The 13,449-nt window shown below is 41.3% G+C and overlaps 2 protein-coding genes across 6 annotated transcripts in view; both read left to right on the forward strand.

Moving 5' to 3' along the window:
- Nucleotides 1–13,449, forward strand: part of LOC310691346 (extracellular calcium-sensing receptor-like) — a 168,182-nt gene that overhangs the window by 7,529 nt on the left and 147,204 nt on the right. The gene's annotated exons all lie outside the window — the stretch shown is intronic.
- Nucleotides 1,114–7,949, forward strand: LOC310691376 (vomeronasal type-2 receptor 26-like). Its single transcript, XM_083471155.1, has 4 exons — nt 1,114–2,094; nt 4,116–4,166; nt 5,477–5,603; nt 6,019–7,949. Exons 1-4 carry the CDS (start codon nt 1,258–1,260, stop codon nt 6,918–6,920), a joined length of 1,917 nt encoding a protein of 638 aa, XP_083327281.1. The 5' UTR covers nt 1,114–1,257; the 3' UTR covers nt 6,921–7,949.

A 13,449-nucleotide genomic window follows, 5' to 3' on the forward strand; every position in this document is an offset into this window, starting at 1 on the left:
CTCTCAAGAAGGGCCAAGGCCATCCCTAACTATAAATGTGATGCTGAGAGCATTCCAATAGCAGTCATTGGGGGACCTAACTCTAATGTCTGTCTTCACATGACACCCATCCTGTCTACCTACAAGATACCGCAAGTAAGATCTAAATACATTCACACCTCAATTTCACTGAATTCATGCTTTCAGAAGCAATACATGAAATGCAGCCATTCTTTGAAAGTCCCACTTCTCTGGATTTTGCAAAGGAGTTCTCGAATCAAATAATGTGTTAAAAAATGCACAGATTAAGGTAAAGTTTGCATAAAAAATGCAAAATAGTAAAAATATCCTTCAACTTCATTGTATTCATGAATATTGCTTTACAAAGATGTGCATGTTAGGCAAAATTTGCATATAACAAGTTTTGTGTTTTAGGAGAAATTTTCATGAAGCTTAAAAAAAACGCCTCATTCATGCAGTTAAATAACTTAAATAGGACTCACCAGCACTAGAAAGAGGTGTGAAGGCCACTCCCTGCAAGGCCCTACTGAAGAGGCTCCTCATGAGGCCAGAGGAACATAGCCTGGCTGTTGTTTTATTGATTTAATATGCTGTAAACCGCTTTGAGATTCTTATTAAAAATATAAAGCGGTATAGAAATAAATAAATAAGAAACTGAAGAGAAATATTGACAAATATTGACAAATCCTCCCAATCTTAAAACACATACACAGGGAAAGAGAAATCAGTAAAAAGCTGCAAGGGTTGGGGGTCAGATTTAGCCAAAGCCCAAATACTGAATTGGACAAATTTGGGTGGAACTAGATGAATTAGTTAGAAACAGTCCCAGATTTGGTCTGGCCTGCAGGAGTGATCTGGGGTTGTTGGGGCGCGGTCTTGGTAGGAAGAATGAGATTTGTTTTCACATGGCTGTACAAACCAGCGGATTGAAGCACACTGTAAAACTGAGCAATTATATACCCTAGGCTCAGTATCTGGTGAGTTGAGGTTTCAATCCTGCTAGTTGCAGGGGCCTGCTTCCTCAGAGTGTTGTTTGCAGGAAATGCACAGGGAAAGTAGACTCCAATAGGTGAACAGATAATTCAATCCTACTATCTGCAGGATATACTTAATCGTTATGGTCCCGGCCAGAAATGTGCAGAAGAAAGAAAACACAAGTACATACAATTATTTCATATTGAAAACCATTCTTCTTTCTCTCTCTTTTTTTTAAATATAAAAAAAAAACCTTAGCTCATATATGGCTCTTCCCCAGTCATGAATAAAAAGTCTCAAGGAGTTTTCTTCCAGAAGATGTTCCCGAATGGGGATCATCAATATAGAGGAATTATCCAGTTACTGCTGCATCTCCAGTGGACATGGATTGGAGTGGTTTCTCAAGATGGGGAAAATACAGAAGGTTTTATAGACAATGTACTTCCAATGTTTTCCCAGAGTGGCATCTGCTTTGACTTCATAGAAACATTCCCAAAGCTAACATCTTCCAGTGGTGTCACAGACATGGTGGGGGAGGGCTTTCACTGTGTCAGTGTCATTATGGGAAGCACTACAAATGTTGTGGTTGTACATGGAGAAATTCAGACGATGATGGTATTGAAAATGGTGCCTCAGATTGTAAAATTTGAGCATATACCAATGAGGACTAAGGGTAAAGTCTGGTTCATGACAGCCCAGATGGATATCACATCATTTCCATTCCAAAGAAATTGGGACATAAGTTTCCTTCATGGTTCTCTGTCCCTTGCCATTCACTCAGTGGATCTGTTAGCTTTCCAGAAGTTCCTTCAGATCAAGAACCCAATCACAGAAAAAGAAGATGGTTTTATCAAGGACTTCTGGGAAGAGTCATTTAACTGTTCATTCTCCAGTTCTGTTACAGATAATATAGGTAGGCAAATTTGCACTGGGGAGGAGAAGATGGAGGCACTTCCTGTGTCTGTTTTTGAAATGAGAATGACAGCTCATAGCTACACCATCTACAATGCAGTCTATGCGGTGGCACATGCTTTGCACATCAGACATCCATCCCAATTAAAGCTCAGGGGAATGGCAGAGGGAGCAAGATGGGAGCTTCCAAATCCACAACCTTGGCAGGTAATGTCCTGAAGATACCTCCATATATTTTGGTGAGGAAATATGGGCGAGCTTTCTCAACCTTCCATGAGATTAACAAGAAATTTATTTTCGGAGAAAAACTTTACAATATATCTAGCATTTGGTGCCCCCCCCCCTCTCTGCAGCACCCCACCCCAGAAATTGACAAAACTCCCCGTGGTTTGTTAAAGATTTTCTTACCATCCCTTCACCTGTGGACTTGTGCATTTTGGGGGGAATGAGTTTCATAACTTGGTGCTGCTCTGAAATTTTGTCCAGTATTTAATTCAACCATTCATTGAGGGGAATGGGAATGGCACCATTTATCTGATCAAATCTTTGATTAGCTATAAATTAATCTGTTCTTTGGTAGAGAAGGGCATGCCTGACATATTGGATCTGTTTGACTTCTGTTGTTGGTTTTTTAATATTTTATTCAGCTATTTCATGTAGGTCTGATTATGTATTGCACTTCACGCTAGGATTTCGAAGTCTAGAGTGGGCTTGAAATACATTTTTTTTTAAGCAAAAGAAAAGAAATAACCAAGATGGGGCTAGGGTTTCAAAGGTTTATTTAGAGTGTCTTACATTACAAAGAAAGTCACCTTCTACCGAGTACAGACGTACAGTCCATGCAGATCAGTGTTGTCTACACTAACTGGCAATACTTCCGCAGGATACCAGGCAAAAGCCCTTCCCAGCCCTACTTGGAGTTGCCTGGGATTGAAGCTGGGATCTTTTGCATGCATTTTTTAAAAAAAGTAATATTTATTAAAGTTTCATAAACAATCAAAAGCTTCCAAATTTAAACATAGAGTACAAAAGCCAAGAAAAACTACAAAAATAAAAAATACAAAGCAAAACACATAAGAAATACAGAATAAAGAACAGTTAACAAAATAGAAAAAAGAATAAAAAACACCAATAAGCAAAACAGAAAAAATATTAATATTTTCATATCTTATATTTCATTCACTAGTTTCTTGACCTCCTCACACCTCCCTTTTTGTATTCCAATTCAGATATTTAGTTCAGCAAATCCTTACCCTCTATCATTTAACCTTACTCAGCATCTTAACCTATAGTAAATATATATTTTCCACCATTATCAATCCGTATTTACATATTCTTATTAATCTTTTTACCAACACCGCTTGTACCATCAGTCTCAGAGCAACATGCTCTGGCACCAGGAGTGGCGAAGAGGCGGGGGGTGACTGTTGGGGGTCGCGGGGGCGTAGTGCATGTCGCGGTGTGTGCACAATGAGCTTCAGGGGGTGGCGTGCAGTGCACATCCCGGGGAGTTGGCGAGCGGCGCACGTTCGCAGGGGTGGTGCGAATGGCAGCCGGGGCAGCCCGCTGCCCCTGCCCCTGTCCCACCTTCGTCCTCAAGTGTGTACCATACCACTGAGCCAAAGCTCTGCCCAAGGTGCCTTACTGGTTAAGTATCTCCTTCTACAGTGGTACTTCGGGTTAAGTACTTAATTCATTCCGGAGGTCCGTTCTTAACCTGAAACTGTTCTTAACCTGAAGCACCACTTTAGCTAATGGGGCCTCCTGCTGCCGCCGCGCCGCAGGAGCACGATTTCTGTTCTCATCCTGAAGCAAAGTTCTTAACCCGAGGCACTGTTTCTGGGTTAGCAGAGTCTGTAACCTGAAGCGTATGTAACCCGAGGTACCACTGTATTCTCATTAGATTTGCCAATATCACAAGCAGCAACAGCATCAGAATTGCTAATCTATAATCAATTAAAAACAGCAAATCACAATGCATTAAAGTGTTCCTGAACTCCTCTCTTTCCTGCTGCTGCTGCTCTCAAAGTCATGTTCTGGGAAAGACTCCCAGGGCTGGATGGTGATACTGCTGCAGATGTAGACAATATTCCTTGATGTTTTAAGTTTTAAGTGACCTTTTGCTTTTTCTAACATTAGCTTGCAAAAAGCTTTCATGGAATCACCCTGTTTATGATAACATAGTTTGAACGTTTATATATATCTTCCATTTTATTTTCATTATTCAGCTCCATCAGATTCTCAGAAGTATTTCATTTAACAACAGTGCAGGAGAAAAGGTGCGTTTTGACCCAAATGGTGAATTAATTGCTGGCTTTGACATTATAAACTGGCTCATGTTTCCAAATCAATCCTTTCGTAGAGTCAAAATTGGGAAGATAGACTTCCTGGGCACCCAGGAAAAACCATTCACCATTCATGAGGATGCCATTGTATGGCCCAACCCATTTAACCAGGTGGGTTCTATGCACCTTTCAGGGGTCTTTCCATCACTTGTCCCATAGTTGTTTCTCAGCATTCTGTAAATTTATTGACCCAATTCAAACTATGGCTTTCAATCTGAACATTCACATTGTAGTTGAATGATAATGTGCCAATTAATGTTCATTCTGGGGGTGGCGGGGGAGACTTTGGCAATTCCACTCACCACTGAATTCCATGTGTTCTAACTATATGCAAAATGTATATATGTATGTATCCCCAAAATGTAACCCTCTCATAATTTGAGTGTGGACTTCATACATATCAATGAAACAGGTGAAGACACACTTCTTCCAGGATGCTTTGACTTTTGTAATTAAATTTTGTAATTAAATTAAATTATTTTTGATTAAAATAATCATTTTAAGTGTTTGAGTCACACGGGTACAGTTTTGTGTTATTTATAAGATTATTTAGGTTCAACATATCTTGCCTCTTTCCATACATAAGTTTTAATTATTAATATTCCCTCTTGGTACTTCTGCCACCCTCAGAAACCTGGGGGATGGTAGTCTAGGAAAGGGAATTATCTGTGGCAGTTCCCAAAATATGTCCCCTTCCCCACAGTGGGATGTCAAACAACCTCATTTATAGTTACTATGGATTGGTGAAAATGCACCGCTTTACCCTGGCCACTGTTAACAATTTTTGAGTCAAACCATTTCTATTGTTCGACGCACATTCCTTTGTTTTGTTTTTAAATATTTTATTGATTTTAATGACTTTTTATGTTTTGATTTAATAACATATATATGGACTATATATATGTTGCTCACTGTTTTGTTGGCCTTTGTTGGCGCCGGGCTCCCACAGCTTGTGAAGAGTTGCCTGTTCTGGGGGCTGGGGTCGGGGGAAGCTCGGGCTTCTCGCGCCCCAGCCCCGCACCTGGGAGGGAAATAATTTTTGCCCCTTTATTTCCCCCCCCCCAAAAAAAACTAGGTGCGCCTCATGGGACGGTGCGTCCTATAGGGCGAAACATATGATAAATAAACCATACCATACCATAATATGAGCCAAGGACTCAAGTTCTAAAAGTCCACTGCATTTGTAATACTTTCTAGTGTTCGCAATATTTCCTAAAACATTATATTTTAATATTTATTGACAGACTCGGCCCATTTCTATATGTAATGATCATTGTGGTTCAGGTTATAGTCGGACCAAGAAGGAAGGGAAGCCATTTTGTTGCTATGGTTGCATTCCATGTCCAGAAGAAAAGATTTCCAACCAGGAAGGTAAGAATGGTTAAAAAATGCACACAGATTCACCTTTAAAATGAGCTGAGTAACAGCTGCAGAATCAGAAAGTGTGGAACCACCCATTCGGGTCAGCGGTTATTCTATTGAATTCCATCAAAATACTGAAATAGTTAACAAAGTGCTCAAGTATTTGCATTATTCCACAGAAATGACATTGAGTCAGAAATGATAAAATGTGGGGGGGGGGGGGCGTGGCTTTGTCTTTGTGAGCCAACAGAGACTTTGGTGAGTCAAATAAAAAAGAGGGATATAAAGCAAAAAGACTGTGGAAGCCTTCCGACCACCTCTGACCCTCTTTAAGAGCGTGTAATTAATATCTTCCTTCCTTCCTTCCTTCCTTCCTTCCTTCCTTCCTTCCTTCCTTTCTTTCTTTCTTTCTTTCTTTCTTCAGACATGGATGACTGTTTTCAATGTCCAGAAGATCAGTATCCAAACATTGGCCAGGATAAATGTCTTCCAAAAGATATAAGCTTCCTGTCTTATGGTGAACCTCTGGGAATCAGTTTAGTCATATTTGCTCTTTTATTGACTTTCACTACAACTTTGGTGCTTAGGATCTTCATGAAGCACAGAGAGACTCCTATCGTGAAAGCCAACAATCGGACCCTCACCTATGTTCTCCTCATAGCCCTCAATCTCTCCTTCCTTTGTCCTTTGCTATTCATTGGCCAGCCCACAAAAATAACCTGCCTCCTTCGACAAACTGCTTTTGGAGTCATCTTCTCAGTAGCAGTGTCTTGCATCTTAGCAAAAACAACTATAGTGGTTCTAGCTTTCATGGCTACCAAGCCAGGCTCCAGAATGAGGAGATGGGTGGGGAAACATCTGGCCATCTCCATTGTTCTTTTCAGTTTCCTCATTCAAATGATGATGTGTAGTGCTTGGCTGATAGTTGCTCCCCCACTCCCTGATTTAGACAAGCACTCAGGGACTAAAGAAATTGTACTGCAATGTAATGAAGGATCAGTCACCATGTTCTACTGTGTCCTAGGCTTCATGGGAATGCTGGCCCTTATCAGTTTCACTGTGGCTTTCCTAGCTAGGAAGTTACCAGACAGTTTTAATGAAGCCAAGTTTATCACTTTCAGCATGTTGGTCTTTTGCAGTGTGTGGTTGTCCTTTGTTCCTACCTACCTGAGTACCAAGGGAAAGTACATGGTGGCTGTGGAGATCTTTTCTATTTTGGCCTCTAGTTTTGGATTACTGGGCTGCATCTTCTTCCCCAAATGTTATATTGTTTTGGTGAGGCCCGAGTTAAACAGCCGGGGAAAGCTTATTATAAGAAAGAATTAAAGCATGAACAAGTCTATTTCACAAAACTGTTCCCCAAAGCCAACAAAGGAGCCCATGTAGCTCTTCTCCCTGGATTTCCCCCTGACAAAGTACTCTGATTAAGGGAAGCAGTGGATCATGTATCCTAGACTCATAGACCAGAGAGGGGCCCTAATTCCAGGATGCTGACTACACATTTTGGAAACTACATTGGTTGCAAGGTCTTCCATAATGAGCTTCTAACGTCTTCCTTCCCCAATACAACAGTGGTCCCTTATTATCAAGTGAAAGGGAAATTAAAATAACAGTTCTGAATATGTGACAAACACATTTTCTTCAACAATTCCAGAGGGAATTCTAAGAACTGAATGAATAATTAAATTGCTTCTTGATCATTAACAGGGCTATAATTTGAGCTTCTGCTTCTCAAAAAACAATGGGGACTTACAGTGGCCACTGGTAAACCTAATGCAAAGTATATTAAAATTAATCAGAATTAATCAGACTTGTGATCCACAAGTCTGATTTTGGATACTCCGACATTGCATCGTCTCAGGAAAATAAACTACCATTTAAACAAGACAATTTTTATCTTGGAGAAGATAAAACAGAGTTTTTGCATAGAACAACCAGTTGCCTTTGTATTGAGAATGGTAGTTTTAGTATTCTTGCTGCTGGAACTGATTTCTTACAATGTATGTCAGGCTCACATAGCGAAATGCAAGCTCCAAAGTCCACACCGTCCACTTCACATGTATCATCAGCCAGGAGAGTTCCTCATTGGTGGCATTGTTTCCCATGGTGGCTTCATCTCCTCTCCAGCAACATTCACTGAGGAACCCCCACCAGCGCTGCCTGAAGAGCTTGTGTAAGAACTAAGCCACTCATTTATTACAGTACAGGAATGATCAAACCAAGAGTTTCAGCCTCAGAATATTGACTGAGGCTGCAAACTTCTACCCATTTACCTAGGGATAACCACTTTTCATTTCAGTGGGGCATAAGCTGATGTAAAATCCATAAGAATCTCGTGTGAATTAAAAGAATACTGTAGAAAGCTCCCATTTCTCAATAGGGAAATGAATATACCGGTAAATGTACTGGTGTGTGTGGGGGTGTCTGAGATAACCCTTTTGAACAGCTGGTTTTGATAGACTTTATCTGAACAGGAGTGTTAGTGAGAATGCATTAAAAAAACTTGTTCTGAACCTAAATGCTCATATGGTTTCATTTCCATAGAGTTCAATAGAATCATAGAGTTGGAAGAGACCACAAGGGCCATCGAGTCCAACCCCCTGCCAAGCAGGAAACACCATCAGAGCACTCCTGGCATATGGTTGTCAAGCCTCTGCTTAAAGACCTCCAAAGTAGGAGACTCCACCACACTCCTTGGCAGCAAATTCCACTGTCGAACAGCTCTTACTGTCAGGAAGTTCTTCCTAATGTTTAGGTGGAATCTTCTTTCTTGTAGTTTGGATCCATTGCTCCGTGTCCGCTTCTCTGGAGCAGCAGAAAACAACCTTTCTCCCTCCTCTATGTGACATCCTTTTATATATTTGAACATGGCTATCATATAACCCCTTAACCTCCTCTTCTCCAGGCTAAACATGCCCAGCTCCCTTAGCCGTTCCTCATAAGGCATCGTTTCCAGGCCTTTGACCATTTTGGTTGCCCTCCTCTAGACACGTTCCAGTTTGTCAGTGTCCTTCTTGAACTGTGGTGCCCAGAACTGGACACAGTATTCCAAATGAGGTCTGACCAGAGCAGAATACAGTGGCACTATTACTTCCCTTGATCTAGATGCTATACTCCTATTGATGCAGCCCAGAATTGCATTGGCTTTTTTAGCTGCCGCATCACACTGTTGGCTCATGTCAAGTTTGTGGTCAACCAAGACTCCTAGATCCTTTTCACATGTACTGCTCTCAAGCCAGGTGTCCCCCATCTTGTATTTGTGCCTCTCATTTTTTTTTTTTTTTTGCCCAAGTGCAATACTTTACATTTCTCCCTGTTAAAATTCATCTTGTTTGTTTTGGCCCAGTTCTCTAATCTGTCAAGGTCGTTTTGAAGTGTGATCCTGTCCTCTGGGGTGTTAGCCACCCCTCCCAGTTTGGTGTCATCTGCAAATTTGATCAGGATGCCCTTGAGTCCATCATCCAAGTCGTTGATAAAGATGTTGAATAAGACCGGGCCCAAGACAGAACCCTGTGGCACCCCACTAGTCACTCTTCTCCAGGATGAAGAGGAACCATTGATGAGCACCCTTTGGGTTCGGTCAGTCAGCCAGTTACAAATCCACTGAGTTGTAGCATAGTCAAGACCGCATTTTACCAGCTTCTTTACAAGAATATCATGGGGAACCTTGTCAAATGCCTTGCTGAAATCAAGGTAGGCTACATCCACTGCGTTCCCTTCATCTACCAGGCTTGTAATTCTGTCAAAAAACGAGATCATGTTAGTCTGACATGACTTATTTTTCAGAAATCCATGCTGACTATTGGTGATCACAGCAGTCTTTTCTAGGTGCTCACAGACTGTTTGCTTACTGATCTGCTCCAGAATCTTCCCTGGTATTGATGTCAGACTGACTGGGCGGTAATTATTTGGGTCCTCTCTTTTCCCCTTTTTGAAAATAGGGACATTTGCCCTCCTCCAGTCTGCCGGGACTTCGCCTGTTCTCCAGGAATTCTCAAAGATGACTGCCAGTGGTTTTGAGATCACATCTGCCAGTTCTTTTAATACTCTTGGATGCAGTTCATCTGGCCCTGGAGACTTGAATACATCTAAACTAGCCAAGTATTCTTGTACTATCTCCTTAGTTATTCTGGGCTGTGTTTCCTCTGCTGAATCATTTGCTCCAAATTCTTCAGGTCGGGCATTGTTTTCTTTATCGGAGAAGACTGAGGCAAAGAAGGCATTGAGGAGTTCAGCCCTTTCTGTGTCCCCTGTTTGCATTTCACCATCTTCTCCTCTGAGTGACCCCACTGTTTCTTTGTTCTTCCTTTTGCTACAAACATACCCATAAATGTCTTTTTTGTTGCTTTTAACCTCTCTAGCAAGCCTGAGTTCATTCTGTGCTTTAGCTTTTCTGACTTTGTGTCTACACGTGCTGGCCATTTGTTTGAATTCCTCTTTGGTGGTTTCCCCCCTTTTCCATTTTTTGTACACATCCTTTTTAAATCTTAACTCAGTTAAAAGTTCTTTAGATAGCCACCCTGGCTTCTTTAGGCACCTTCCATGTTTCCGTCTCATTGGTATTGCCTGAAGTTGTGCTTTTACTATCTCCCTCTTAACAAACTCCCAGCCATCATGAACTCCCTTTCCTTTTAGTAGTACTGTCCATGGGATCTAACCCAGCACTTCCCTAAGTTTTATGAAGTCGGCTTTCTTAGGCTAAAATTTGTTTCACAATGATGGCATATAATATGAAGTATAGAATTCTGTGAATTACAACTACCATTTCTGCCTCATGAATAAGAAAGGGGTCTAACAGGAGAGAGCTCAGAAACTTTGTAAATGTCAGGGAAAGTCCTAGATGTTTCAGGGAAAGACCCCAGGGGTTCCAATGTTCCTATGGGCACCACATTAGCAACCCCTGGTCTAGATACCATTGGCCTTAATAGAATGGAGAACTTGGACAGAAAAACAAATTGCATTTCTATAGGAACAAATGTCAGGTTCTGCACTTAGGCAGGAATACCGGCTGTACAAATATAAGATGGAGAATACCTGGATTGCCAGTGCTATGTCTGAAAAGGATCAAGGAGTCAACAGAAGTATAGTGCCAGAATCAAAAGAAGTAATAGAACAGCTCTATTCTGCCATGCTCAAACCACACCTGGAGTACTGTGTTCAGTTATGTTCAGGATATTGACAAGCTGCAACATATGCGGAGGAGGGTGACACGTATTATCAAGGGTCTGGAAGCCAAACCTTATGAGGGAGCATTGAGGGGGTTGGGTATTTTTAGCTATGAAAATAGAAGACTGAGGTGATGTAGGATAACCATTTTCAAATGTCTCAAGGGCTGTCACCAGGAAGTTGGAGCAAGCTTGTTTTCTCTTGCTCCAGAGGGCAGGACCAGAACCAATGGATTCAAGTTGCAAGATAGGAGATTCTGTGTAAACATCTGGAAGAACTTGCTGATTATAAGAATTGTTCGGCAATAGAGTGGACTGGGCGTTAACTCCCCTGAAGTCGATATGATTAACTACTGTGTTGATATGCAAAATGATATATCAGTTCCTTCTGATATTGTTTGCAACTCTCATTCTAGGGTGATGCCTAAGGGTTACCAGCACATCGTGACCTTGGCATTTGCTGTAAAGGAGATCAATGAAGACCCTCACATCCTACCCAATATCACCTTGGGCTTTCACTTATATGACAGCTATAACAATGCAAGAAACACATATTTTGCGACACTGCTGCTTTTATCCAGAGTGGAGAAATTTGTTCCTAACTATATATGTGATGTTGAAAATAATCTGGCTGGGGTCATAGGAGGACTTGATTCTGAAATCTCCTTTTATATGGCAACTGTTTTGGATATCTATAAGATTCCGCAGGTAGGGCACCCATGTACAATGCCTCTCTTAGCTTGCATAGTGAAAGAGGGTGAATTCACAGCACTAGTTCTGAGTGTATCAGTAGCTTAGGGCAAGGATGAAATTGGAAGCAGAACCATATTCACCACCTTCAGATCCTTGGGAAATAAAGGTGGTACAGAATTAATATAAAATATAATAACCTAAATGAGGGGAAAGAAATTCTGCAATAGCAGAAAAAAATATGTCACCCCCCTCAATCTCTTACACACACCTCAAGGAAATCCCAAAGGCCAATGATGGGAGAGTGGGTTTCTTCATCACCAGCCATGACCACCATACCCAATATGTGAATGTTTAGGGGGAAAGACTTTCAAATTAAACACACTCTGAAGGTATGACAAATTGCAGATATAATCCACTTATGCAGGAGAACAGCAATAGTACTGAGAAACTGGTTCCAAAGTGAAATAAATGTTCATAAGTAATGTCTGAGGAGTTTTGAAAAACAAGAGGCAGAAATGACAGTTCTGCTGTGTGTTGGGGTATGAGCATCGTGAAGATGAAAGAAGCTAGAGAGAAGAAATGTGCACCCAAACCAAGTTGCAATTCTGACATGGCTAAAGTAAATAATGTCCAATGCAGGGGTAGGCAATCCTCTGTTTGGGGCATGGTGTGTCCCTCTAATCAGTTTTGTCCATCATAGAAGACGCTGCCAAATTTTGCAAGTATAAAAATAAAATTGGAACATTGCCCCTCTCTGGTCAACAGAACAAATGCTTAACAAACTGGAATGGGAGATGACCCCAATTTTCAGCTCATCTGCATGTGTGTCTTTAGTATAAATGAGAAAGGAATGCAACCCCTGGTAGGTGGCAAAGGGCATGTCTGACTGACAGGATTCACCACATAATGTATATGAATAGTTCGAAAAAACTCTGCAAATATTACTTTGCCTCTTCTCTTCCTCCATTCCCTCTTCAGCTCATTTATGGCTCTGCTCCAGTGATGAATGATAAAAGCCCAGGACTTCCCTTCTACCAGATGGCAGCCTCAGAAGCCCTTCAGTATGAGGGAATTCTCTCTTTGCTTCTGCATTTCAGGTGGACGTGGATTGGAGTCATTGCAACAGAAAATGACAATGGAGAAAGATTTGTGCAAACCATTTCCCCAATGTTTACCAAGAGTGGTGTCTGCTTTGCATTCCTAGAAAGAATCCCCAGTTTTAGTTTTATTTCTGAAATTTCTGGAATGCTAACACAGGGGGCAATAATAAACGAGAAAATTTTTAACAGCAATGCTAATGTAGTGGTTGCCTCTGGAGAATCTTACTCCATGGCAACTTTGAGATTGCTTTCATACTTTTCAGAACATGATGACAAGACAAAGAATGTAGAAAGTAAAGTATGGATAATAACAGCCCAGGTTGAGTTTGCTTCATTTGTCTTTCAAAGGTACTGGGACGCAGGAATATTAAATGGCGCTATAGCCTTTGAAATTCAGATTAGAAACCCACCAGGATTTCATCAGTATGTTGTGCACAGAAACCCTTCCAGCACAGATGGGGACGGATTTATCAGGGAATTCTGGCAACAGGCCTTTGAATGTGTGTTCCCAGATATCACTGCAGACAAGGCAGAGGGGAATATTTGCACCGGAGAAGAGAAGCTGGAGAACCTTCCTGGATCACTTTTTGAAATGAGCATGACAGGCCACAGTTTCAGCATCCACAGTGCTGTCTACACCATGGCCCATGCTTTACATGCCATGTCCACATCCAGACTCAGACATAGAAGAATTGCATACAAAGAGAGGGGGAAGGATCTGAATCAACAGTTTTGGCAGGTAAAGGCTGAACATCCTCAACTGCGAAAGCCCTGTTACTTCCTGACACTCTATGGGTTGCCAAAATCCTATTAGCTTGCTCTTTTCTCTCAGAAAACAACCTGACTATTTTAAAGAAAATGTGTCCATGGTATACCTACTTTCCTCCTGCCCACTTT

Source organism: Podarcis liolepis, assembly GCF_965112155.1.
Source record: "Podarcis liolepis genome assembly, chromosome: 13".
Lineage (NCBI taxonomy): Eukaryota > Metazoa > Chordata > Lepidosauria > Squamata > Lacertidae > Podarcis > Podarcis liolepis.